Raw genomic sequence first — 24,406 nt, 5'->3', positions numbered from 1 at the left:
AAACTAATTATGATGGATAAATGGGAGGGAGGGAGGGAGGACAGACCACCTTCCTAACCTCAAAGACAATGAACCACAATGTCCAGAATTCCCACTGAGGGCTCTGCTAAGTGGGGAATTCTGGGACTTGGCTGTCCACTCTTCAAGATGGAGCAATGCTAATATTTATTTATTAGTAATCAATGGTGAACTACCTAATACTGCTGCCTCCTCGTTTCCCCACGGCAACAACTCTATGAGGCTGAGAGAGGGTGACTGGCTTGAAGCCAGCTTTCATGGCTAAAGCAGGACTAGAACTCACCGTCTCCTGGTGATTGGCCCAAAGTCACCCAGCCAGTTTTCCTGACTCAGGCAGAACTAGAACTCACCATCTGCCAATTTCTAGACCAGCGCCTGTCCTAGTCTGATCTCCCTTGATGACTGACCATGCAACCTAGGTCCAAATATCTGCAGCCCTTTTGTTAAGATTCTCACCTTTACAGCCATGATCGTGTCACTCTTTGCATGGTGCACTTTCTCCACCACCCCGTAAGCACCTCGGCCTAGTTCGGAGATGCTCACCAAGTCATCGGCCTCAACTTCAAAGTTCTGCAGTTCGGACGTGATGCAAAAAACAGAGTAAAGAAAACGGCCAACAGATTAAGAACATAGAGACAGGTCTCGTACCCTCTGCGTGAACGCTCAACAAACCAACACAAACACACTTCAAGGCACCAACATTCCATCCGTTCAAGTCAACTTGTTGCCATCGACAATCTGGAAACCACATAAAAACATCCTTAAAAAGGAAAAATAACCGTGTTCTGACTTGCACGTGGAATTCTGGGAGCTGAAGTCCACGCAGAGGAAACTCGCCAAGGTTTGAGAAACTCAAAAGTAAAGCAACACCCAACTCTTTAGCAGTTATCTTTCTTCCTGGGAATGCAGGTAGTTCTCGATTTAAGAAAACAATTGGAGCCCAAAATTTGACGTTGCTAAGTGAGAAACTTGCTAAACCTGGCCTTTTTGGCAGCTGCAGCACACTGCTGGCTCATATTTAGGTGATTGTCTACTAGGACTCCGAGGTCCCTCTCACAGTTACTACCCGGGGATTAACACCCCAGACAACTTCAGACATTTAATGAGATTATCTCTGATGGCTTTGGCCTTCCCACTTCAAAGAAGGAAGCAGATCTCTGTGTCTAAAACAAAGATCGTTATTCTTTGTCTGACAGTTTATGGCACAGCCATAAACCAGAAACCAGCAGCTATTTCTAGCTGCTAAGTGTGAGGGTCACACAAACTCCCAAAAGTCCGAGCTGGGTCAGCCCACAGCCAATGAAAAGCTTTGAAAGGAATAGAAAAGGCTGTTGGGAGGAAGAGAGACGGTGACCTCAAGTGACCCATCCTTTAGGTCAGGTCAGGCCCACAAAGAGTAGGAGGAGGAACTCAGAAGAGCACTAAGGTCAGGTTCAACAGAAAACAAGAGGTATGAAAGAGGAGACCTGGGTTTCCCCAAGTGCTTAAGATACTGGAAGAGCTTAGAAGAACATTCTTCCAGAAGTTCTGGAGATGTTATCAGGCCAGCTTCTTGGGATGAGATGGATTCTCGCCCACCAAGCCATGGCTTGTGGTAATTACAGCTTGTGGTGCAAGACTGATACAACCTCTACAGCTGGCACTCATGATCTACAGCAGTCTTTTTCAAACTTGGCAATTTCAAGATTGGACTTTTAACTCCCAGAATACCCCAATCAGCATGTTGGGAGTTGAAGTCCAGGGGTCTTAAAGTTGCCAAATTTGAACAACAGTGGTCTACCAATGCGAGAAGAACGTCGCTTGCTAAGTAAAAACTAAGCAAACCACACAGTTGCTCGGGGGTCATGTATGCACCCAGGCAACCTTATAGGACCACAAGGAGAAGCTCAACAAGAAGAGGGTGAAACCACCACACCTTGGATTGTGTCCCAACTGGGTACCTGCACACAAGCTTTGCCTACACAAAGAAACACTGGTATGGAGGTGGCACTATCCTTGCAGTTCTAAGCCTCTCCCGTTTTAATTTCATGAAAAGGCACAAGATAAACACTGAATCAAAGAATTCTGCAGAAGAAAAAATCAAAAGCTTGGACAGAGGACAAGGTCTACCTTTTCTCCAATGGTGATAAAAGTCCTGGAGTCCAAGTTCCTTGGTGGTCTGTGGAAGAAACAAAATGAAAATAATTCAATCCAGTTCTGGTTCTGGAGAAGACCCAATGCCCGAAACCCGGTGCCCACTTCCTACACTCTAGCATTGGAAAAAGAAAACAAGATTTAAAAAATATAATCAATTGAGTTGCGGCTTTAGCTGATCAATCAGACAGCCCAAGCTGAAGAAGACACAATTCATCCTTTCTCATGTTCTGGCATTACAACAAAAGTTCCATTTAACAGACAGCAGGGAGTCCATTAAATCCAAAGGACCTTAACTGATGTCCTTTGGTGAGGAGGTTATGTCATGGAAATGTTGACCTCAGATGCACCGGCTTACATCATTTGGTCTAACACTTAACCAACGTCACCTAACCACACGAGTGACATAAATGCAGGCCAATTATATGAAAACATCAATTATCTTGTTAGGTAACTGGATGCCGCTGACATAAGTTAGGCTGATTGTCCAGACTGATTCAGAAACAACGGACTGTGGGGTGGGATAACGCCTGGAAGAACATCTGCTTCTTCGTTCCACCTGCGGTTCACTAAACGGAGTTGTGGAGAAAACCAACTTTGCTTAACATTCCTTCTGATTGGATCTCATTCGGAAAGTATCAACGTGGCCTCCCAGTCTTTCAGCCTCTTAAGGCAGGCGTTTTCATCGAAAACGGGGTTCAGCCAAACAACGTTTAACTTTTACTGATAGTCCTTCACTTACGACCCCAAGGGAGCCAAACATTTTGTTACTTGAGTTTTGTCCGTAAAAAGAGGAGAAACAGATCTTACGTTGCAGGGACAGGTGACTGTTTATTAACCGAGGGCATTCTTAAAATGGGTGGTCTTTTCTTCTTTGTTCCTAGAAGAAAAAGGACATTTAAAAAAACAACAACAATCTGCTCGAGAAGACGAGGCTTCTCTTCATGTACAGGGCCAAACTATAGTTTATTCATAGTTATAGTTTTAAAAAAAAGACCCAACAACATCACGAAAGGGGCTGCGTTTTTACATCATGCGCTAAACCAGTGGTTCTCAACCTGTGGGTCGGGACCCCATTTGGGGTCGAACAACCATTTCACGGGGGTCGCCAAACAATGCAGTCCGCCATTTTTTCCCCCTTTTCCTTAGCTGTGCTACTCCCTTTTATTCTCTTGGCTTTTGAAAGCCAATAGAATAGACTCTCTTGAATAGAGTCTAATTCTATTGGCTTTCAAAAGCCAATAGGGATGGTCCAGGCTGTCTCTGCCCTGCTGAGCCCGCCAAAAGTCCCATTCTGCAAACGGTGCTGCACCAGTTGAGTAGTCCTCGATTTACGACCGGTTGAGTAGTCCTCGACTTATGACCGGTTGAGGGTCATGGCATTAAAAAAGGTTGAGAACCACTGTGCTAAACGAAACCAATGGCAGGAGTGAATCAGGACTAGGAGAATTGATGCAAAAGGACGGGTAGGCTATGAGGATCCTGTCTAATTCAAAATGCTTTCTACCCCAGTTGTCATTGTGTCTCACACCCAGCCTACTTCGCCAGGCTGTTGAGAGGATAAAAACAGGAGAAAGGATTCATCTATTCCGTTCTCCCTATTGCACATTCAGATGTGACATACTCAATTCCTGTAACGTATGAAGAACGGTTGCTGGAATTGGGTCTGTCTAGTTTAACAAAGAGAAGGATGAGGGGGTGACAGGATAGCAGTCTTCCAATATCTCAGGGGCTGCCCCAAAGAAGAGGGAGTCAAGCTATTCTTCAAAGCACCTGAAGGCAGGACAGGAAACAAATAGGTGGAAACTAACTAAGGAGAGAAGCAACCAGGAACTAAGGAGAAATTTCCTGACAGTTAGAACAATTGACCAGTGGAACAACCTGCCTCCAGAAGCGGTGAATGCTCCAACACTGGAGATTTTAAAGAAGAGATCAGACAGCCATTTGTCTGAAATGGTATAGGGTTCCTGCCTGAGCAGGGGGTTGGACTAGAAGATCTCCAAGGTCCCTTCTAATTCTGTTATTTTCTATTTCCATTTCCAAAGAATGAAGAATTTTGGTTCTAAGCCTCAGCTATTGTAGGCATGTCAAACAAATGATTTTCAGCACTGGAGGAATTTTTTTTTTTTTTTTAAATGTATTCCTCACTTACCGACTTTGCGCTTTTCCAAGGATCCTTTGGGATCTGTAAGACAAGAGAGGAGAGGTTAGAAAAGAGCTGTTGTTTAAAAAGCCTGAATAGCTGGGCTGATGATAAGCCATGGAGGAAATCCTTCAGCTAGCCCAGCCTTGGGAGACCCCGGCCTTAATGGAAGCAAGACATTTTGGCAGGCGGCTTTGCCCCCTTCAGAAACGGTTGCTCAAAACTCAAGAGCCGAAATCTTTCCACCCGTTCCCCAAAAGGCAGAATAAAGTCACTCGGGTAGAGAAACGGACTGCAAAATGCAAAACTCAACCTAAAGTCTGGCCTCATTGTACGCATCTAAGAACGAACACTGCATTGAGGCTGGATCTGAAGACAACACTATTAAACTCGGAAGCAACGGCTTGATTTTATGAAACGGCACTTTGTTAAAAAGAAAAAGAAAAAAGGAAAAAAAAGGAAGACAAATCAAGAGAGGTGCGTTGCTTGCGTAATAACCCCGTTGCTTCCCTCCCTGAACTTAACAGCGAGAAGGAGAGTTCACGGTGGATTTTAGACAGGATTTAGGAAAAAGGAGGGCGCAGCAGACGGTGAGTACCTCTTTAGTCACCCCGTGTGACTAACAACCAGGCTTGTCATTCTAGTTTGCGGTCCGGTAAATCTTTCCATAGCTACAGGACAGGGATATATAATTTGCATATGCATCTATGTTTATCATTTAGCCCTTTGCTCTGATGTTGTTAACAGGTTGTTAACGAAAGCTCAGCAATTAATAAAAAAAGCCTTTTATCTTACATCCCAGAGCTCTTTATTTTTATCTGATTGACTTTAAATGTCCATACCTGGGATTCCAATATTCAAAATGTTTATGTGTATATAAGTGTGTGTGTGTTTGTGTGTGTGTGTATAGATAGATAGATAGATAGATAGAGAGAGAGAGAGAGAGAGAGAGAGAGAGAGATCGATATATGGAAGTAGATACACAAGATATAGAGATATGGATATATAGGTATAGATATATAGATATCTTCTCCCTTCCAACTGACCCTTACTCGGCCCACACACCGGGGGAGAGCCATGTACTCTTCTGCACACCATGAGGACTAGCACCAATAACCAGGCAGGTCTGGCTTGGCCAGAGGTCCTGCCCTCTCCCACCCCTTGACTCTGGCAGCCTCATGGCCACAAGATGGGCAAGAAGAATCCCAACTTCAATTAAAAATGCTCCCTCTAAGTTTTCCTTGGCGGGGCACCTACGACACCCCGAAGATGGAAAAGGAGGATCTGTATCCTCAGCTCGGATTCCCGTCTCCACCCACTCGGGCTGCCAGCCCTGTGAACACCTGAAGCCGGGAGTGTTTGGGCGACTGGGATCCTGACCCAACAAGCTTTGCAGGAAATTCCACCTTTCTTGGAGGCTTGTCAGGCAACAGGACTGAGTATCGGGTTGCTGCACTCAGCCTGCAACTCCCCGGCGACAGCCGTCCATGCACATGCATGCAGAGGCTGCAGAAAATGCGAGACCTCTGTGCAATCTGCACATCTGGGCCGCTTCCGGTTCACAAAATGCATCGGCAAGCTAACAACGACCTAAAACAGGGTGTCCAACCTTGCTGACTTTTAAGACTTGCAGACTTCAACTCCCAGAATTCTCCAGCCAGCTTTGGGAGTTCCGGGAGTTGGAAGTCCACAAGTTTTAAAGTCAACAAGGTTGGACACCCCTGACCTAGAGGAAACAGAGGTGGGGAGGAATCCAGCAGGTTCAAAATCCCCCCTCCAAAATGAACAGCATCCTAGTTGGATCACCATCTGATTGGCTTCCAGAACTGCCTGTCAAGGGATTCTGCATTTCTGCCAAGCTTGCTGATCCGGTGGCTTTGTATTTCTTTCTCCTCTTTCTATGCCAGTGGCAGGAGATCAACGACACACAGAAAACACACGTCACAAAAATAAAAACAGGCCAGGATACCAAACCTTCAGAAATGATTCTGCAGCAATAGTTGTGTTTAAAACAGGAAGGCTGTGGAATGGATGTTAATGCATCTATATGTCATCCAGAGCAAAGCCAAAGGTTAAGCGTCCATATGCAACAATAGTTTGTTTGTTTATTTTGCTTACTGTATAGACTGGCAAACTGATTCTGTGCAAAGGCAATTCTAACAGTTTTATCTTTTGCAAATTCAAAAACAAAACAAAAATAAAGAGGGAGAGATTTTCCCAAGATTCTGAGTTGTGGTATTTAATTTTCCAGGCAATGCAAAATCTCCTGTTTTAATGCTACTGAAATCCCCTTTATTGTGGCACAGATTTCTGGGTTATGCATTGACATATTGAAGGAAGGAAAGAAGCAAGGAAGGAAGCAAGGAAGGAAGGAAGGAAGGAAGGAAGGAAGGAAGGAAGGAAGGAAGGAAGGAAGGAAGGAAGGAAGGAAAGGAAGGAAAAATTCTGAGTGAATGAGAAGGAAGGAAGGAAGGAAGGAAGGAAGGAAGGAAGGAAGGAAGGAAGGAAGGAAGGAAGGAAGGAATTGACGGCTAACTCGCCTGGAAGTCAGACATGAGTCACCCCAGGAAAGTGGGACAGGGGTGTGTTAAAAGCCCTATAAATGCGGCTGTGCTACCATTTGTTTTCGGATGACTCAAAAGAAGAGTGGATCCTTAGCCAGTGCAATGCAGTATTGAGACTCACTGGGCCTGTTTTAGAAGGCCAAGTGAGCTTGGATCTGCTTCCTAGTGGACAGATGGATGTTTCTGGAAAGCTGCAAAGCAGGACACACGCACACTGTGATTGCCCTGGCTGTGTTGCCCAGCAACTGTTGCTTTTGGTCGAGGTGGTAACCTATAGCAAGTAGAATTCGCCGTTGCTAGTCTTCTCCGTTAATTTCCCTAAGAGGAAAATTCCTCTAAAGAAAACCTCTTCTTAAAGCTTGCCACCACGACAGCAAGGTGTGTTTTTTTGGAGAGACGCACACCTACACACCCTAATCCCTAATCCCCAAAAGAATGGATCATTATGCTGAATTGCAAACACTGAATTTCATGAAGGACGAGGGGTGACATGACAGATGTCTTCCAATATCTCAGGGGTTGCCACAAAGAAGAAAGGGAGGGGGTCAACCTATTCTCCAAAGCCCCTGAAGGCAGGACAAGAAGCAACGGATGGAAACTCATCAAGGAGGGAAGCAACCTGGAACTAAGGAGGAATTTCCTGACAATGAGAACGATTAATCAGTTGAACAACTCCCTCCAGAAGTTGTGGCTGCTCCACCACTGGAAGTCTTTAAGAAGAGACTGCACAGCCACTTGACTGGAATGGTAGAGCATCTCCTGCCTGAGCAAGGGGCTGGACTAGAAGACCTCCAAGGTCCCTGCCATCTCTGTTGTTCTGAATAGGCTGTCCCTCCATAGAGCAACACAATTAACCAGCAAACGGCTTAGGGAGGCAGACTCCGATTCTCACTTGTCCTTTTCAGAACTGACCGACTGAAAATGGGAGCTACAGGGATCTGCCAATCTCTATGCAAAAAAAAAAAAAAAAAAGCATCTTCATTGCTGATCACAGTCCTGCTTTTCCGATGCTTGCACAGTTGCAGAAGGGAGCCAGGAAAGGAGATTGTACAATATTTCACGTTTAGGTGATATAAAAATTGCTGCCCAAACAGCAGCAAATCTGGTTCCTCTTTTCTATTCTGGCCAAGAAATGAAATTGACTCATTTTTCCAAAGGGAATTGACACTTGCAACAAATGCTGCCCAATGTTAGTGGACTGCATAGAAGGAGTCTCTTAGGAAAATGCATGAAAGCTGGCTGGGCGATTCCGGGCCAATCACCAGGAGATGGTGAGTTCTAGTCCTGCCTTAAGCATGCAAGGTGGCTGGATGACTTTGGGCCAATCACCAGGAGACAGTGAGTTCTAGTCCTGCCTTAGACATGAAAGACAACTGGGTGACTTTGGGCCAATCACCAGGAGACGGTGAGTTCTAGTCCTGCCTTAGGCATGAAAGACAACTGGGTGACTTTGGGTTTGTCACTCTCTCTCAGCCCAACCTACCTCATAGGGTGGTTGTTCTGGGGAAAATAGGAGGTGGTAGCATTAAGTATGTTCACCACCATGAGTTATTGATAAATAAATAATACAGTAAAGGCAGGATTGAAAAACCTACTGAATACATTTAAAAAAAACAGTTTACTTCTTTTTACTAAGCTTCCTCTTGTCCTCAAAGAGTTTTGAAGACCTTTTTGAGGTTTCTACCAGCCCCCCCACTCTCTTGAAGGCTCCGCTTACCCCCCTCCCAAAAACCATCCTGGAAAATCACTCCAAAATCTGTTTAAGTCTAAAGGGACTGCTCTTTAGATGGATGCAAGCTGAACTTCCAACCCTTAAAAAACTCAAAATTAAACATGCTGCACTGCACAATGAAACATCTCTTTTTTTCCGCACCGCTCCGTACAGTCTTTCCAAATGCCAAGACCTTTCCCCCTATTATATATATATATATATATATTTAAAAAAGCATTCATCTGGAATTCTCCTCCAAGACTTCCTTGAATCGTTTCCAGAAGATGACTGTAAAAACCTCTTTTGTTCCCAAAGAATTTCTGGGCCTGCCTGAAATTGGTGATGTCATCAGGCTTCTGAGTCACTAAAAGAATGGTAAAAATACATTCACAAACCCCCCACCACACACACACTCCTCTGGCGACAGGACGGATCCCCGAGACGGGTGACTTCTGTTTGTCTGAAGGGAAAACAAAAAACAAAAAACCTTGTAGGCCATGGGCAGACGATTTTGGCCTTGGGAAAACTGTGTGTGTGTGTGTGTGTGTGTGTGTGTGTGTGTGTGTGTGTGTGAGAGAGAGAGAGAGAGAGAGAGAGAGAGAGAGAGAGAGAGAGAGAGAGAAGGGGGTTGGACTAGATGACCTCCAAGGTCCCTTCCAACTTTTTATTATTATTATTGATCATCGCACAGTCAGCCAGATGTTCAGACTGGATTTGGCATTTTGTCTACCTATCGAGTCCTTACCCAGCACCTGGGATGACGATGATGATTACTATTATTATTTAACGATTGTGATTCATTTAACAACTGTGTGATTCACTTAACAACTGGGGCAAAAAAGGTCACAAGACGGGGGAGGAAAGCTCGCTTAGCAACTGCCTCGCTTAGCGACAGAAATTTCGGCTCAACTACGGTCGTTGAGAGTTACCTGCGGAGACTGTACAATTTGCACGCCGAGGTACGGTGGCCGTTATAAGAGCGAGAACTGGACGTTAAGTCCCTTTTCTCAGCGCTGGTTGTTAACTTGTTGCTAAACAAATGATTGTCCGTGAAGGACCACGGTTACACCTTGGCACTCAACCGCCAACACTGAGAGACCAGGACCTTAAAATGCCACCCTTCTCTGAAATGAAGCGGGACCGATTTTCCCAACAGGACCTTCTCCGGTGACGGCCCCTTCCCAAATTCCCCACTGAGAATTACGTGGTGCTTTCCCTTTATCCAGCATTGCTAGCACAAGCTAAAACGCAGATTATTTATGCCATCTTTCAAAAGGAGGGAAGGAAACCTGGAAATATGATCCCTGTTGAATGAAACTCTGATTTGCCAAGCACACAGAAGTCCGCCGGGCTTTGCAAAATGTCCCCCCCCCCCCCGTAGAATGGGGAATATCTCTCTGCAAACTGGCCAAAAGGAGATTTAAGAACAGCCCATTCTGGACTCAAAATTCCCCATTTGGAGTGGGGTTTGTGTGTGTGTCAAAATGTTCCATGACAGCACAATTTCCCATAGCCTTGGTGTTTGGGGTTTTTTTTTTTTTTAGCCCTGCACCAAAAAGTGCCAGGAAAAAAAATTCAACCAGCTGGTGGTATTCTCCTCCCTTCTAAAAATGTCCTGGGACTTCAACCACCAGGCCAAATTCTAGCCCTCACCCGCTTAGCAGCACAGCATTAATGCCAACCAAGGGAAAAAAAAACCTTGGCTGGCAGCGGCAGAGGAAGTCTGAAAGTAAATAAAATCCAAATGCTTTGGTCTGGATTCACTGCAGCCACTTGGCGTTAAAATTACAAACTGCACAGGCTCCAGATCTATAACCCTGCCTCTCTCCCCAAAATCATTGTGCAGAGGTTTGCATAATAAGGCATCATCTTAATCCAGTTTATCTGCAGGCGGTCCTCGTTTAGCAACAGCCAGCTTGGTCTTTAACAGGTCACTGAGTGAAACCGTGACTCTCTAATCTTTCCGCTTTTTTATTGGTTTTGCAGATCTCAATGGGAAGACTATTTGCCGACTGATTTTTGTTTTTCATTGAACGGTTGCTAAACAAGGATGACCCATTTTGTGTCTGCAGGAGGAACTTGTTGGCCTACCTCACAGGGGTATAAAAATCGCTCAGCTAGCAAATCTTTAGGATTTGCAGTCTCAAAGACTAACAGCGACAGCCAGGGTGAAGAAGGACCCTTATGCAAAGTGTTTTGAACATCCAAAACCTAAGCGAGGCCAGCTCCATTTATCAGCAGAGTGTAGTTCTGTGTAGTTGTGTGTATGTGTGTGTGGGGAAAAAAACCCTGTCCTCCCCCACCAGCTTCTGGAAACTCTATCTTTGTTCCTAGTTCAGATTGTACAGCCCTCTGCAATGCTAGCAATTCTTTCAGCAACTCGCTTTCTCGTAATATGTCAACACAATGAGTTCCTAGGAATTTCATCTCAGATACCAGAGATTCTGCACTGGTGCGATAATGCAGGAAACAGGCAAGGACACAAACAGCATTCTTAACTTTTTTTTTTAAAACCTATATCCACAGCTGGCTGGGGAATTCTGGGAGTTGAAGTCTACTTATCTTCAAATTGCTAAGGTTGAGAAACATCTATTTATGTATCTATCTATCTATGGGTCCATCCATCATCTATCTGTCTGTCTGTCTATTCATCATCTATCTATCTATGGGTCTATCTATCTATCTATCTAAACTTTGCAAACTTTTCTGCATTTGGGCACAGAAAGGGCAGGACCAAAACTGAGCTTAATTTAATTTACATAAAGGGTAAAAATCTCCTGTCAGTCAAGCTTACGTTTGGTGACTTCATGGCCATCCCCACCTAACTTTTTTGACAGCCACTCAAAAGTGGCTTGCAAGTCACCTGCTGTCAAGGCTTCATCCCCCCTTCCCCCACAATCTAGTCTATATCACTTAGTGGTCTCCTGTCCAACCATAATACACAAACCTATTTAGTTTAGCAAATGCATACACCGTCCCTCACGTATCAGACTGCGAATAAATTGCTATCATCCAGGATGATCACTCATGGCTGATATGCACCCAAAGATTGCAATTTGCAATTATGCTCAGAAAAATGCAGGGCCAGGGAACTGCAGGAGATCATCACCTGTGACCTCAAATCCTCCCCCCCCTATAATAAAGGGGGTCATGGATATTTAAGCTTCCTCATCTGCAACCAACACACCCTTTGCTAGACATCCTGCCATTTACATACAGTTTCTGGAAGAGAAGGAAAAAGGCTACCTCTAAGCATATACAGAGCGCCACCAGTTTTTGCCGACTGGAAAGCAGGAAACACAGCCCAGAATTTCTTTTCTGGGGGGGTTGGGGAAGAGGAAGGAATTAGCAATGGTTGCTAAAAAGGATGCACAGGCACTAACGTCAGAAAACCCAATCCCCAGTCGTTTGGGAAGGTGGGGGGGGGACAGCAACTATTGGGGAGGAGCAACTGGAACCCCCCCCCCAATCCCGCCGCCTTTTTTCCGAAGGCAGGCTGGGCCTCCCTTTTGCAGAAGTTGCAAAAAAAAAAAAAAAGGAAAAAGAGAAGCCGCAATCCTTTTGCAGAGAGACAGAGAGGGAAAAAAAAAATAAATTTAAAGGCATGGCTGACTCTTTCGAGCTCGCCTGCACGACACAGCTGCAAAAGCGACTTGTCAAGAGCCGGCCGGAAATATCACAAAAGTTTTGCAAGATATCCCCCCCCCCGACACGGTCACCCCCCCTCCAATTGCTCCGAAGGGCAATGATTTGGGGAGAGGCTGCAAGCGAGAAGCGGCGACCCCAACCCAACCGGGGCCGTGCCAAAGCTTTGCACGCCCCTTTTGCACTTTCTGCCTCCTCCCCCCCCCGTGCAAAACTCCCTGCCCGGAAAACCCGTGCAAAACTTTTTTTTTTTTTTTGCACACTCCTAACACACCTCCCTTCCTCTCTCCCCCCCCGCCCCGGTGCATATTTTAAACCCCCGAGAACCTTCCACCGCCGTTTCCCCCCCCTCCCCGGCGCCACCGCTGCAGAAACGGGCGTGTTTAACCTTTGCACGGGGGAAAAAAAGCAGCAACCCTTAATTGCAACCCGTTTCCCTCGCGCTCTCCCGCGCGCCCCCCCCCGCGCAATCACACCATTCTTCTTATTCTTAATATTTGCAATTGCAACAGACACAGCAGCTACCTTGTTTTTTGTCCATGCTGATTTCCCAGAAGTTACGGAACCAGCAAAACCGCACACAACGCCTTGCAGGGGTGACTCTGTGAGTGTGTGAGTGTGTGTGTGTTGTGTGCTCGCTTCGGAGGCACCCGGGCTGGTTGCAAAAAAAAAAGAAAAAGAAATCGGTGACAGTTACTCCAAGGACCGGTGCAGGCGCTTAAGATCCCGGCCAGTGTCCATTTCGCTTGCACGCTCAGTCCTCGCTTAAGGTCCGTCCTTCTGCGGGTCGCCTCCACGCGCGGGGGGGTGCCGGGTCCTGCAACGCCGCCAGGGAAGCCGCCTTCATCTTCCTCATCCAGAAAGGTGGGAGACAGAGAGGGGGGAAAAAACGAACCAACCGACGGCCCCCTCCCCAAAAGAAAAGTCTTAGCTCCTCCCCCCACGCCTTCTGACAAGGGCAAAAAAAAAAGAGAGAAATTTCAAACACACACAAAAAAATAATTTAAAAAGTTGCACGGGAGATCTGTGTGGATTTACCCCACTCACCCACCCACCCCCTTTCCAGGCGAGAGAGAGACAGAGAGCCGAGGTTGCCTTGTCTGGGGGCGGGGAGGGGGAAGCACAACGCAGAGACAGACCCACCCACACACACACACACACTCCGCAATAGAAGTTGTAAAAAGAGCCGTTCGGGCAGCCCGGAGAGATTCGGCGCTTGACGTCAAACAGGAAGCTGGAAAGGAGCCAAAAGGGGCGGGGCTCTAGGAATGCCCTGCTCTTTTGGGGGGGTTGGGGGGGCTAACTCTGATGCACCCAGCGGGATCTCTCTGCTCCTTTCGGGGGGGGGGTGCAAAAGAGCTTGCCGTGCAACAGCCCCCCACCCACCCATTGCTTTTCTCACCCCCTCCTCTTCGCAGCCCCCCCTTGCATTTTGCAAAACCTGCCCCCCCCCCAGCGCTGGAAGCCAGGGATGCCCCGGGACCCTCCAATCTCCCCCCCCGCCGCCTCCGCGCCCTTATACGCTGCAGGAAAAAAAAAACCCGCCTCCTCCTCCTCCCCCCAGTGGGGGAATGTAGGGGACAATTGCCCCCCCTCCCCAATATCTCTGCCCGGAAAGACGGTGGAGAGTTTCTCCCTTGGAGCCCCCCCCGTTCTGGGTCAAAGGCTGGTTGCTTTTCAACAAGCCCTCCTCCTCTCCCCCCCGTTTGGTTTGGGGTGTAGGTGGTGAGCTGGGCAAGGGTGAAAAAGGGATGGAGAGAGGGAAGGAAGGAAAGGAAAAGAAAAAAGGGAGGAAAGGGAGAAGGAAAGGAAAAAGGGAGAGAAGGAAGGGAGGGAGGGAGGAAAGTGGGAAGGGGAGAGAAAAGGGAGGGAGGGAAGGAGGGAGGGAGAAAAGGAGGAAAAAGAAGGGAGGGAGGAAAGAGGGAAGAAAAAGAAAAAGGGAGAGGGAGGGAGGAAGAAGGGAAGAAAAGGGAAAAAGGGAGGGGAAAAGAAAAGGGAGAGAAGGAGGGAGAAAAGGAGGAAAAAAGGAGGGAGGATAGAGGAAAGAAAGAGAAAGGGAGGGAAAAAGGAGGGAAGGAAAGAAGCCAAAAACCCAGAGAGTTTGCATAACAGGTGCAAGAGACGGAAAACGCCTGATAATTTATTATGGAGAATTTCATGATAATTTATCATCAAGGGCTTATATAAACCCTCCTCAGTGCTTGAGGTGGCCATCTTTATCCTTCCTTCACCTATGGTTTTTTTTTTTTTTTTTAGCCTCTGCTTTGCTGATATGCATTCATATATATATATATATATTCATGTTTCGTGGGGTTTTTCTACCTTATGTTTCAGACCAGGGTGCAATGTCTTTTCGAAGCCAGGACCTTGCAGCTCAGACTTGGAAAGAGGGGGGGGGGCTCTCATCTTTTGGGGCTCCAGGTCTGAAAGAACTGGGCTGGGGGGGGGGTCAGGGGGACAGGAACCGGGGCACTCTGAAAAAGCCAGCCGAGAACTGGCTGCAAAACAGAGAGATTTAAAAATAAAAGCCTCCCCCCCCCTCGTGTTAGGAAAAGGTTTTGTTTGTGTCTGTGGGTAGCCAAGGAGCTTTCCTAGGTGCCCCCCCCCTTTTCGCCACACCCCCCCATTCCCAATCCCGGCCGCTGGGCCTCCCCTTGTGGCAACTTGCGTCAGGAGTGAAACAGGAGCCTGGCTGGAGCGTGGACAAGGCAGATGCCAGGAGGGAAGGGAACGATAACCTTACACCAGCGTGATATATTTTGAAAGGGGGGGGGGACAAGAGAGAGATGGAAAGCAAACACACAAGCACAAAGACACACACGCACAAAGACACACAGGGCTCCTCTGCAGACAGACAGACAGACAGAAAGACCTGCTACCTGCAAAGTTTGTGTCAGCAGCCCTGATGGGAAAATGCAACTCTTTCTCTTCTTTCTTTCTTTCTTTCTTTCTTTCTTTCTTTCTTTCTTTCTTTCTTTCTTTCTTTCTTTCTTTTTTTCTTTCTCTTCCTTTCTTTCTCTCTCCTTTTCTTTCTTTCTCTTTTTCTCTTTCTGTTACTTTCCTCTTCCTTCCTTCCTTTTCTGTCTCAAAGCCACGTGCATTTTGCTTTAAAAAAAATGAATAAAAGAACCAAGTTTCTAGTCCTTGCCCTTTTCTCCTTCTTGATTTAAAAACAAAAACAAAATTGCATTCTGCCCATGGGATTGGAAAGGGCAAAATGCGCCGAGCGGAGGGTTAGCAAAGAGAACATGAGAAATAAAAGCAGGCCTAGAGAAGTGATAGAAAAAGAGGCCTAAGCAAGATCAACTCCAGACGTCCCTACGGAGAAACACCATCCTCCAGCGAGCTGCGCATTCACAAGGGTGCACAATTTTTATTGGAGGAAGGATGAGATGAAGGCTTTTTTGGGGGGGTCAGCTGGAGGTCCTTTCTTTAGACACCCAGAATGAGGGTCCAGTTGTCTTTCCAGGGCCCAAGTCAGAGGCGCTACCGTCCCACGTATTAAAGGAGGAGAGTCCAGTTCATGAAAACTGGTGCCTTTTAATAAAATGGGTTATAGATAGTCCTCAAGTTAACAGCCTTTGGATGACTGTTGCGTGCATCTGAAAGAATCAACTGCAGACAGAGAGGCAGGCTCTGGACCAGGGGTCTTCAACCTTGGACCTTTGATGGCTTGTGGACTTCAACTCCCAGAATTCCTCGTGCCTGGCTGAGGAATTCTGGGAGTTGAAGTCCACAAGTCATAAAAGGGCCAAGTTTGAAGACCCTGCTCTGGACCAACTGATTCAAATTCTCCATTGCGGAGTCCCAGATCTGCAGGTTGGGATTCGATCCGATTGAAAGCTTGCCTCCTCCTCCCCCTCCTCCTCCTCGCCAGCTAATTTCTCCACTGAAGAATAAACTTAAGAAGCTCCACCTGCCCGTCGGACGGCCAAAGTCACCCTCCCTCCGCCCCTTGGAGCAGACAACGAAATTCTCCAGAATCCGAAGGATGCTTGAAGGGCCCTGCAATATGGTCCTTGACTAAGCCTTGAGGAATGGTGCAAATTAAACCGCTGTCAGATTGCAGAGGAAGGCCGCATCGGAAGGAGAAAAACCCCAAAGTTTCAGTGAAGCTGGAGAAACCCGTTTTCTTTTCGGGCTTTTAAAAATGAGTCAGGCTAAGAAGCTAACAACGGGCACCTCGTCCCTTTGCTACCTTGGCGACAGAGGAGCGGAAAAGAAGCAAGAGAATTAGGTTCAACTAAGTGTTTCTCACCCTCGGCGACTTGACGATGGGTGGACTTCAACTCCCAGAATTCCCCAGCCAGCCATGAATGATAGAGTTGGAAAGAGCAGAAGGATCACCTAGCTCAGGGCTAGGCAACCTTGACTCTTTTATGACTGGTGGACTTCAACTCCCAGAATTCCCCAGCCAGCCAGGCTGAGGGGAAAGGGAGAGGTTTCCAAGCTGAGCCAGGCTGGCTCAGGAATTCTGAGAGTTGAAGTCCACGAGTCATAAAAGAGCCAAGGTGGCCTACCCCTGACCTAGCTAGCCCAGCGTTTCTCAATCTTGGGAACTTGAAAATGGCTGGACTTCATCTCCCAGAATTCCCCAGCCAGCCTTGGAATTCTGGGAGTTAAAGCCCACCCGTTTTCAAGGCTGCAGAGGTTGAGAAACATTGGGTTAAAGTATGGACAGGGATATGCGGGGGGGGGGGCCTGGGAAGTGGGGGGGAGGTCAGAAGGGGGGGGAAGGGACTTGGGTCGATGCAACCACAAAATTCTTACGTTATGAGGCTTTGCCTCCCAGTCCTGTAATAATAGGATCCAGATGAGTTGGAGAAGGGGAGCTTTCCATATACAGATATGCTGAGATGTGCAAGGCGAAAGTTTTTTTTTTTTTTAAAGAGAATAAAAAAGAGCTTAGCCACCCTATTATTGCTCTTCCATCCAGCTAAGCTGTCATTGCTGCAAGATGGTGAGTGTGGTCTCAATTTCCCCCCCTCCAGGAAGGAAACCCTGACACACACATGTGCAACACATTTTCAGCTAGAGAGAGAGAGAGAGAAAAAAAAAAACTTTCCGGCTTCTGCAAGGTTCCAAGGTCAAGCAGAAAGCAAGAACGCCCCCCCCCCTTATTCCCAAACCCACTCAGGAAATGCAAACAGCAAGATTGTATAATGCTACAGGAACTTCAATCTAGGGCACAAAAAGTCCTGGGCATGGCTGTGCAGAGCTGAACAAAGTGGATGGAGCTTGACCTTGGAGAGGTGCTAGATGCAAAAGACCCCCATCTGAGCAAAACCAGAATTCATATTTGCAGAGGTGGTCCTCGCTTTACCACCACAACCGAGGCCAAAATTTTGCAAAAAGGGGATCACGTGACCCCTCATCCGATCGGGCTCCCCCATGGCACAAAAAACCCCAATGAATTCTGCTCGATTGCTGTGTAAAAAACAACAACAACCCCACAGATGATCTCTCCTGACTCACAGCTCGGTGGAGAGTTGTTGTACACCCACTTCATTTTGCCGCATACATACATCACACACTGGGATTAAGCAACCGGGGTTTATCCTGATGGGTGAGCACAGTCACCCTTTCATGATGTGGGGTAATTCTGGAAAGAAAAAAAGTGGGGGGAGGACATTTCAGAGGAGGAGGAGGAGAGAGAGGAAGATCAGAAGGTGCAAGGTTTTTAAAGGTGGGAAGGGGCTGCAGAGAGACCTGCCTCTTTGAACTGACCACTTGGAAGGGCAAGAGACCCTGCTCAGCCCATTTGCTGGGGCCTCGCACCACACTAAACCGAGATTAAGCAAATGATAGTTTCAATCAAGGAGAACATTTTGTAGCTCGGGGTTGAAATTAGTGATCTCTGAGCTTGGCGGTTTTCTTGCAGCTATTTCATGACCCAACTAGGTAACATCATCAGCGCTAGAAGGGAGAAGGGGTGGAGGAGTGGTGGTGGTGGTGGAGGAGGAGGAGGAGGAGGAGGAGGAGGAGGAGGAGGAGGAGGAGGAGGAGGAGGAGGAGGAAGGAGAAGGAGACGACTGTGGGGTCCTTGGTGCTCTCTGAGCTTTGTGGTTTTCTTGCAAGACGTTTTATTACCAAACTAGGTAACATCATCAGTGCTAGAAAGGAGTGGGGTTTGAGGAGGAGGAGGACTGTGGGGTCCTTGGTGCTCTCTGAGCTTTGTGGTTTACTTGCAGACATTTCATTACCCAAACTTGGTAACGTCATCAGTGCTAGTCAATCCCACTCCTTACTGGCACTGATGATGTTCCCTAGTTGGGTCATGAAACCTCTGCGAGACAACAAGGAAGCCCAGAGAGAAGGACGATTCCTCCTATTATTAGCAGAAGAGACTAAAAGCCTGGAATTAGGCTGGGGCGAACCACAGCAGCTGGCTCCTTCACCTGTGGCCTTACGCTCTCCCCAACCCAACCCAACCCAACCCAGCCATCACAATCGGTGTGGCAATCATCTGGCTTCCGCTTCTCGAGTCTATCTCCGCTCCGCTTGCCAAATCATGCCGTTTTTCTCTTCTCCGAGCCAGTTCTAAAATATCTGGGAATCGGAGCCCCAGGGAGCTGCCGACAGCACAAGCTATAACCTCTTTGCAACGCCAGACGGGCGCATTCACCAAGTTCCTGAAAGCCTGGCTGGCTTCTCAGAACTCGGAGCAAAAGGACGAGGTTGTAAAACAGGCAACAGTGAGTCAGCCCCACACAGACAGGCATCTCTTCCTACCGAGCTTGCAACTTCGTGGAAAGAGGGAGGGAGAGGAGGGGAGGAAATTACGGCGCTGGAGGAGGACTAGGGCTGTGGCCTGGCCCCAGAGGGGAAGGACAGAGACCCAGCCACCCATCACGAAGAAGGAAGGGTGGGGGGGCGAGAGGCCAAGGCCGAACGAAGATGCTGAGGTCCCCATCGCACTCCCAGTTAAGCTAGGATGGTTTATTTATGGTTAGGGTTCCATGGTCTCCTTCCTTTCTCTCCGTCGGAAGAGGCAGCAAGCAGAACCTCAGCAACAGCATCACGAAAAGGTGATTTAACACCCCCAAGTCAACTCCCAAATGACAGTTGTGCACGATAAACGTCTGGATGTAAGCCACTCACCCCAAATCTCCTTCCAGGGTTCCCTGAAAAAGTCCAGCTTTCCCAAAAGTCAAGGTGATGGTGATCATGAGGGCGAGAGTAGCCCCAGCCAATCTAATGAGTCTTCCAAGAATTACCTGGAAATCTAGCTGGAGGGGTTGACCCTCTCCCCCACCAGATGTGCTTATGATGAAATGAAAAAGCATCCTGTCCTACGGACACTAATATCCACCTTATAGGGTCCTTGGCGCTCTCTGAGCCTGCTGGGGGGGGGTGTGCAGACCTTTCATGACCCAACTAGGGAACATCATCAGTGTAAACCCCACTCCTTTCTAGCACTGATGATGCTGCTGAGTTGGGTCATGAAACATCTGCAAGAAAACAAGCTTAGCACCAAAGACTCTGCAGTTCCTCCTCCCCCCCCTCCTCCTCCTCCTCCTCCTTCTCCTCTCCACAAACCCCCTAGTTACCTAGTTGGGTCATAAAAGGAAAACCACCGAGCTCAGAGAGCACAGGGAATCCCCACAATTCAAACTGGGCTAAAAATATTTTTGTTTCCTATCAAAATACACTCTTTGTGAGGCAATCTGTGCCCATCCACAGATCTCACAACAGGGATTCCCACCCGCTGGTTAAACCAGCATGGTTCAGCCTGCTAATTCTTGAAATTCTGGGGGGGGGGGCGATAAGCAAGCCAAGATCCAGCAATTAAGAACTCTTTCCCACAAACCCTGATCCTTTAAACAAGCTCTTATTATTTTGCAACAGCCACTCAAACCATGGCTTGTATCTTGCAAGCCGTAGACTGCAGGCTGGTGGGTGAACCAGCCAATATGGTTTACGGCGGAGGTCCAGGGACCCGTTCCATGCAGAAAGGTTTTTCCGCGGACCGGAGGGTGCGTGGTTTTGTGTGCTGACTGCAACTTGTGGATGGGGCTTTGCTTGTTTGTGCATTGTGCGGCCCAGTACCGGTCCACGGACCGGAGGTTGAGAACCCCTGGTTTAAGGTTAAAAGCAGCATGGATGTGGCTGGACATAAATTGCCAGCCAATTTTCAGCTGCTGCTTCTCTCCCGTCTCTTTCCTGGGATGGGAAACGCTTTTGCAAAAGCCCCGAGTGATCAAACTTAGACTTTGCTCCTGCTTTCATTCACAACTCAGCCGCCCACACTTGCACTCTCTCCCCAGCCCATGTCTGACACACACACTTTTTATACTGTTGCTTTATTTGGCCACACAGCCTCAACCGGGCTCCCCAGCCAATGGGAAGGGAAGGGAGGCAACCGGAAGTGTCAACAGCTGACCAAGTTTCAAATCAAACGGGCACTGCTGGGCGGGCGGAAACGCCACTGGCTGACGGCAAAGCAGGGGAAAAAGGGAAGGACTGTTGGCAGCAGGAGGAGGAGGAGGAGGAGCAACCCAACAGCAGGGTTAAGGGCATCCTCCCCGGCCTGCTCTTCTTCAGCCAGGTTGCATCACTTGCAAGCCAACATGTTACATCTCTTTGCAGACATTTGACCTGTGTTTTATTTTGGAATGCTCCATGGTTTCCAAATAGATGTCTGCATATTTTATATTTTGTGCAATTTTTGTATTACATGATGCAAAACCCTCATAAGCCTATTAGCTAAAATTTTACATTTTGTGCAATTTTTAACATTTTTCAGATTAGGGCATGGTTGGTTGTCTTCCCCAACTTCCTTCCTTCCTTCCTTCCTTCCTTCCTTCCTTCCTTCCTTCCTTCCTTCCTTCCTTCCTTCCTTCCTTCCTTCTCTCTGTCTCATTGACTAATTCTCTCTTCTCTATTTCTTTCCTTCCTTCCCTCCCTCCCTCCATTTTTTTCCTTCCTCCCCTATTTGTCTCCTTCCTTCCCTCCTTCCCTCTCTCCAAGGAATGTAGATTTATTTGGAGTTTTGTTTTGTTTTGTTTTAAAAAAACCCAAACATTGCAACTTTTTTTAAAAAATGAAAGAGAGACTTCAAATAAGCATACAAAGCTATCCACTAAAAGTTAACCAAGCCAACCCCTCTCCTTCAAAAAAAAAAAAACAAACAAACCCTCATCTCTGGTTTAAAAGAAAAAGGGATTTCAACATTCTAAAAAGGAAAAAAGACTCTCGGGAGCCCAAAGAGGCTTGTGGTGCAGAAAATGCAGAACTGAAAAAGATCCAGAAAATTCGCGCCAGACAGTAGAAGGGTTAGAAAAATCTCAAGCTCACGATAAGAAGGCTAGGCTACTGTTATCTTCCGCAAAGGTCCTCACCCCGGTTTCCAGCACAGCTCCGCCTATTCTGGTCTTTTTGGTTTCCGGCCTCTTAGGGCATCCAAAAAACGAGACTTCCTTCCCAGAATAAAAAAGGCCCCATTCATTGCTCTCACGACCTTTTCTCTGCAACCGGGACCTGCAAATCCTCATGCTTTCCACTACAAATGCTACCGCCTGCATAACTGTAGTCGTTTATAACTCGTTTTAACTCGTTTTACAACCCAACATTTCTATGGCCAAGCAAGACGTTTCTTATAAGTAAGTTTTTCCCCGTTTGGGGACTTCCCTTGCCACATTTATGAAGTGAATCGTCGTTAAATGAATCAGAGGGCTGTGAAGGGAACTTGGTTTCCCCCTTGACTTTGCATGTCAGAACGTCACCCAAGGGGATGGCAGGACTCCGGGACACACTGCGACCGTCATAAAACGCAAGGCAGCCGTCAAGCATCGGAATGTCAATCACGTGATGCTGCAACGGTCGTAAGTGTGAAAAGCGGTTGTAAGTCACTCTTTTCGGCGCCGTTGTAACTTGGGTCACTAAATGAACCATTGTAAGTCGAGGGTTACATCTATTTCCAGTTTCCAGTTTTAAAAAAAAACACCCATTGGAGAAAACCGATTCGTTCAACAGCCGCCACAAAAAAAGGATGAAAAAAATCAGATCAGCTCATGCGACTCCTCAGCTTACGACCACAATGATTTATGGCTATAATTCCAGGCTATAATATTTTGCAAGTTGAGAACTACCTGTCCCTTTCTTACAAGAAGCTCAAGAAGACATTTTTTTTTTTTGCACGCCCTAAATTGCCTCCAAGGCATCCGATTAAAATCCAAATCTTTTTGCAGCCAAAGTGTTTGTACTGGTTTTTTTTTTAAAAAATGTTAATTTGTCACCTGCAAAGGAGCATGACCTGTAGCTTGCTCACCTGCCTATTTCATAAGCTCATGTGAGAAGGATGTTGGGAGACTAAACAGCCAAGTATTTAATTGAATACATAACGAACTAATCCAGATTGTCATCGCACCCGGGCAGAAAAAGAGCTGTGGTGGAACTCTGGAAGAAGGCTTCAAGTTATGAAAGGAACAAAAAGTGGAGGCAGGGTTGATTTACACATCCTTCCGTTGTCCTAAGTGGAAAGATATTCAGGACTGATTCTGATTTATTTAGCATGGGAAAGACATTTATCCGGCTTGCATTTTAATAAACCCCCCCACACACACTCACACGTTACATGCAGAAATTGGAAGGCAGTGAGAATGGTCTTCAAGATTTTGAATGTTGAAGCTTGGCAGTGCTGTGCTGCTCCCTCAAAAGGGTAAAAAAAGAAAAAGTATTTAAAAGACGTAAAAGAAGAAAAAGTATTTAAAAGACGTAAAAGAAGAAAAAGTATTTAAAAGATGTAAAAGAAGAAAAAGTATTTAAAAATGTAAAAAAAGAAGAAAAAGTATTGAAAAATGTAAAATAAGAAGAGAGGATAGAATAATAGGATTGGAAGGGACCTTGGAGGTCTTCTAGTCCAGCCCCTGGCCCTTGGCAGGATATTATATACCATTTAATGGACATGCTACATAAATATGCTGAAAAAGTATTTCAAAAGTATAGAAGAAAAACTGCTTCAAAGATGTGTGTGTGTGTGTGTGTGTGTATTCACATTTTTGCTTTGCAAAGCAAACTTCATGTGATATTTTGTATCCAATTTTCATATATGTATATATGGTAAATATGAAAGTTGGATACAAAATATGACATGGTTTGCTTTGCAAAACAAAAATGTAAATAAATATATATTTGTTTTCTGAGGTTTTCGCGGGTATTTGTATGTAGGTCTTTGGTTGTTCGGGTTTTCTCCCGCGTAAAATTGGAAGTGTCTTGGCGACGTTTCGACGTCGTATATGTGTGTGTATTTATTTATATATGTGTGTGTGTGTGTGTGTGTGTGTGTGTGTGTGTGTATAGATAGACAGAAGACAGATAGATAGATGAAAGTTGAATACAAAATATCACATAAAGGCTTGTTTGCTTTGCAAAACCGAATCAAAAGCAGTTCAATCAGCTTATGCTTCCCACAATCCCCGTCAACACGCAACAAATTCAAGAAGGCTGTAAAAAAAAAAAAAAGTACGTCGCATCCTGACTTTGTTTGTTCAATGAGCGTTGCCCCATTTTACAAGCTGTTCTGCCACCATTCTGAAGTGAATCGCTATAATGGTTAAGTTAATAAGACAGTTTTTAAGTGAATTTTGCTTCTCCATTGACTTTGCCAGTCAGGAGGTCATAAAAAAGAGATCAGGTGAGCCCCCGGACGCTGCCACTGTCATAAAGATGAGCCAGTTGCCAAGCGACTGAATTTTGATCACATAACTGCGGGGAGGCTGCGACGGTCGTAAGTGTCCCAATTCACTTTTTTTTCCGTGCCATTGTAACTTTGAATGGTCCCTACATGAACTGAGGTAAGTTGAGTCCTGGCTATATAGTCACTGTCACCCCAGATGACCCAGCACTGGTCCTCCTTAGCAGCCCTCAAGCAACCTGGACAGAGAAAACTGAAGCATGCCCTATTACAAAGTCAGTTACGTAAATAGCAATTACTCTATTATACATAACTATGCTAACAATGTTCACTTCGGAGTTCTCTAGTCATTAACCTGGAAGGATTCCCCAGCCTTTGATGGGAAGGTCTTAATGAATCACAACATATTTTTCCAACTGTAATCCCAAAGGACATTCCCCTGTGCATGGGTTGGTGTGCATGCAAGCGTGTGTGTGTGTGTGTGTGTGTGTGTGTGTGTGAGAGAGAGAGAGAGAGAGAGAGAGAGATTGTTTTCAGCAGCTACAAACACAAAGCTG

At 46.5% G+C, this 24,406-nt stretch overlaps 1 protein-coding gene across 5 annotated transcripts in view; it reads right to left on the bottom strand.

The window, feature by feature from the left end:
• Nucleotides 1-24,406, bottom strand: part of MAP2K3 (mitogen-activated protein kinase kinase 3) — a 53,624-nt gene that overhangs the window by 7,124 nt on the left and 22,094 nt on the right. For 3 of the 5 annotated variants that reach the window (XM_039360532.1, XM_039360533.1, XM_039360529.1), the window contains exons 2-5: nucleotides 4,304-4,336; nucleotides 2,962-3,031; nucleotides 2,128-2,176; nucleotides 475-588 (exon numbers count right to left, since the gene is read on the bottom strand). In XM_039360532.1, coding sequence (XP_039216466.1) covers nucleotides 475-588; nucleotides 2,128-2,176; nucleotides 2,962-3,031; nucleotides 4,304-4,336 — 266 coding nt within the window. Of the gene's footprint in view, nucleotides 1-474; nucleotides 589-2,127; nucleotides 2,177-2,961; nucleotides 3,032-4,303; nucleotides 4,337-12,739; nucleotides 12,870-15,093; nucleotides 15,225-24,406 lie in introns of those variants that run through there. The other 2 variants (XM_039360531.1, XM_039360530.1) reach the window with 2 other exon arrangements.

The sequence above is a fragment of the Crotalus tigris genome, unplaced genomic scaffold, assembly GCF_016545835.1.
Source record: "Crotalus tigris isolate CLP2741 ecotype Arizona unplaced genomic scaffold, ASM1654583v1 scf7180000019173.45859301935:6455823, whole genome shotgun sequence".
Lineage (NCBI taxonomy): Eukaryota > Metazoa > Chordata > Lepidosauria > Squamata > Viperidae > Crotalus > Crotalus tigris.
The sequence above is the reverse complement of the archived record's forward strand: the minus strand, read 5'-3'. Positions and strand labels throughout refer to the sequence as shown.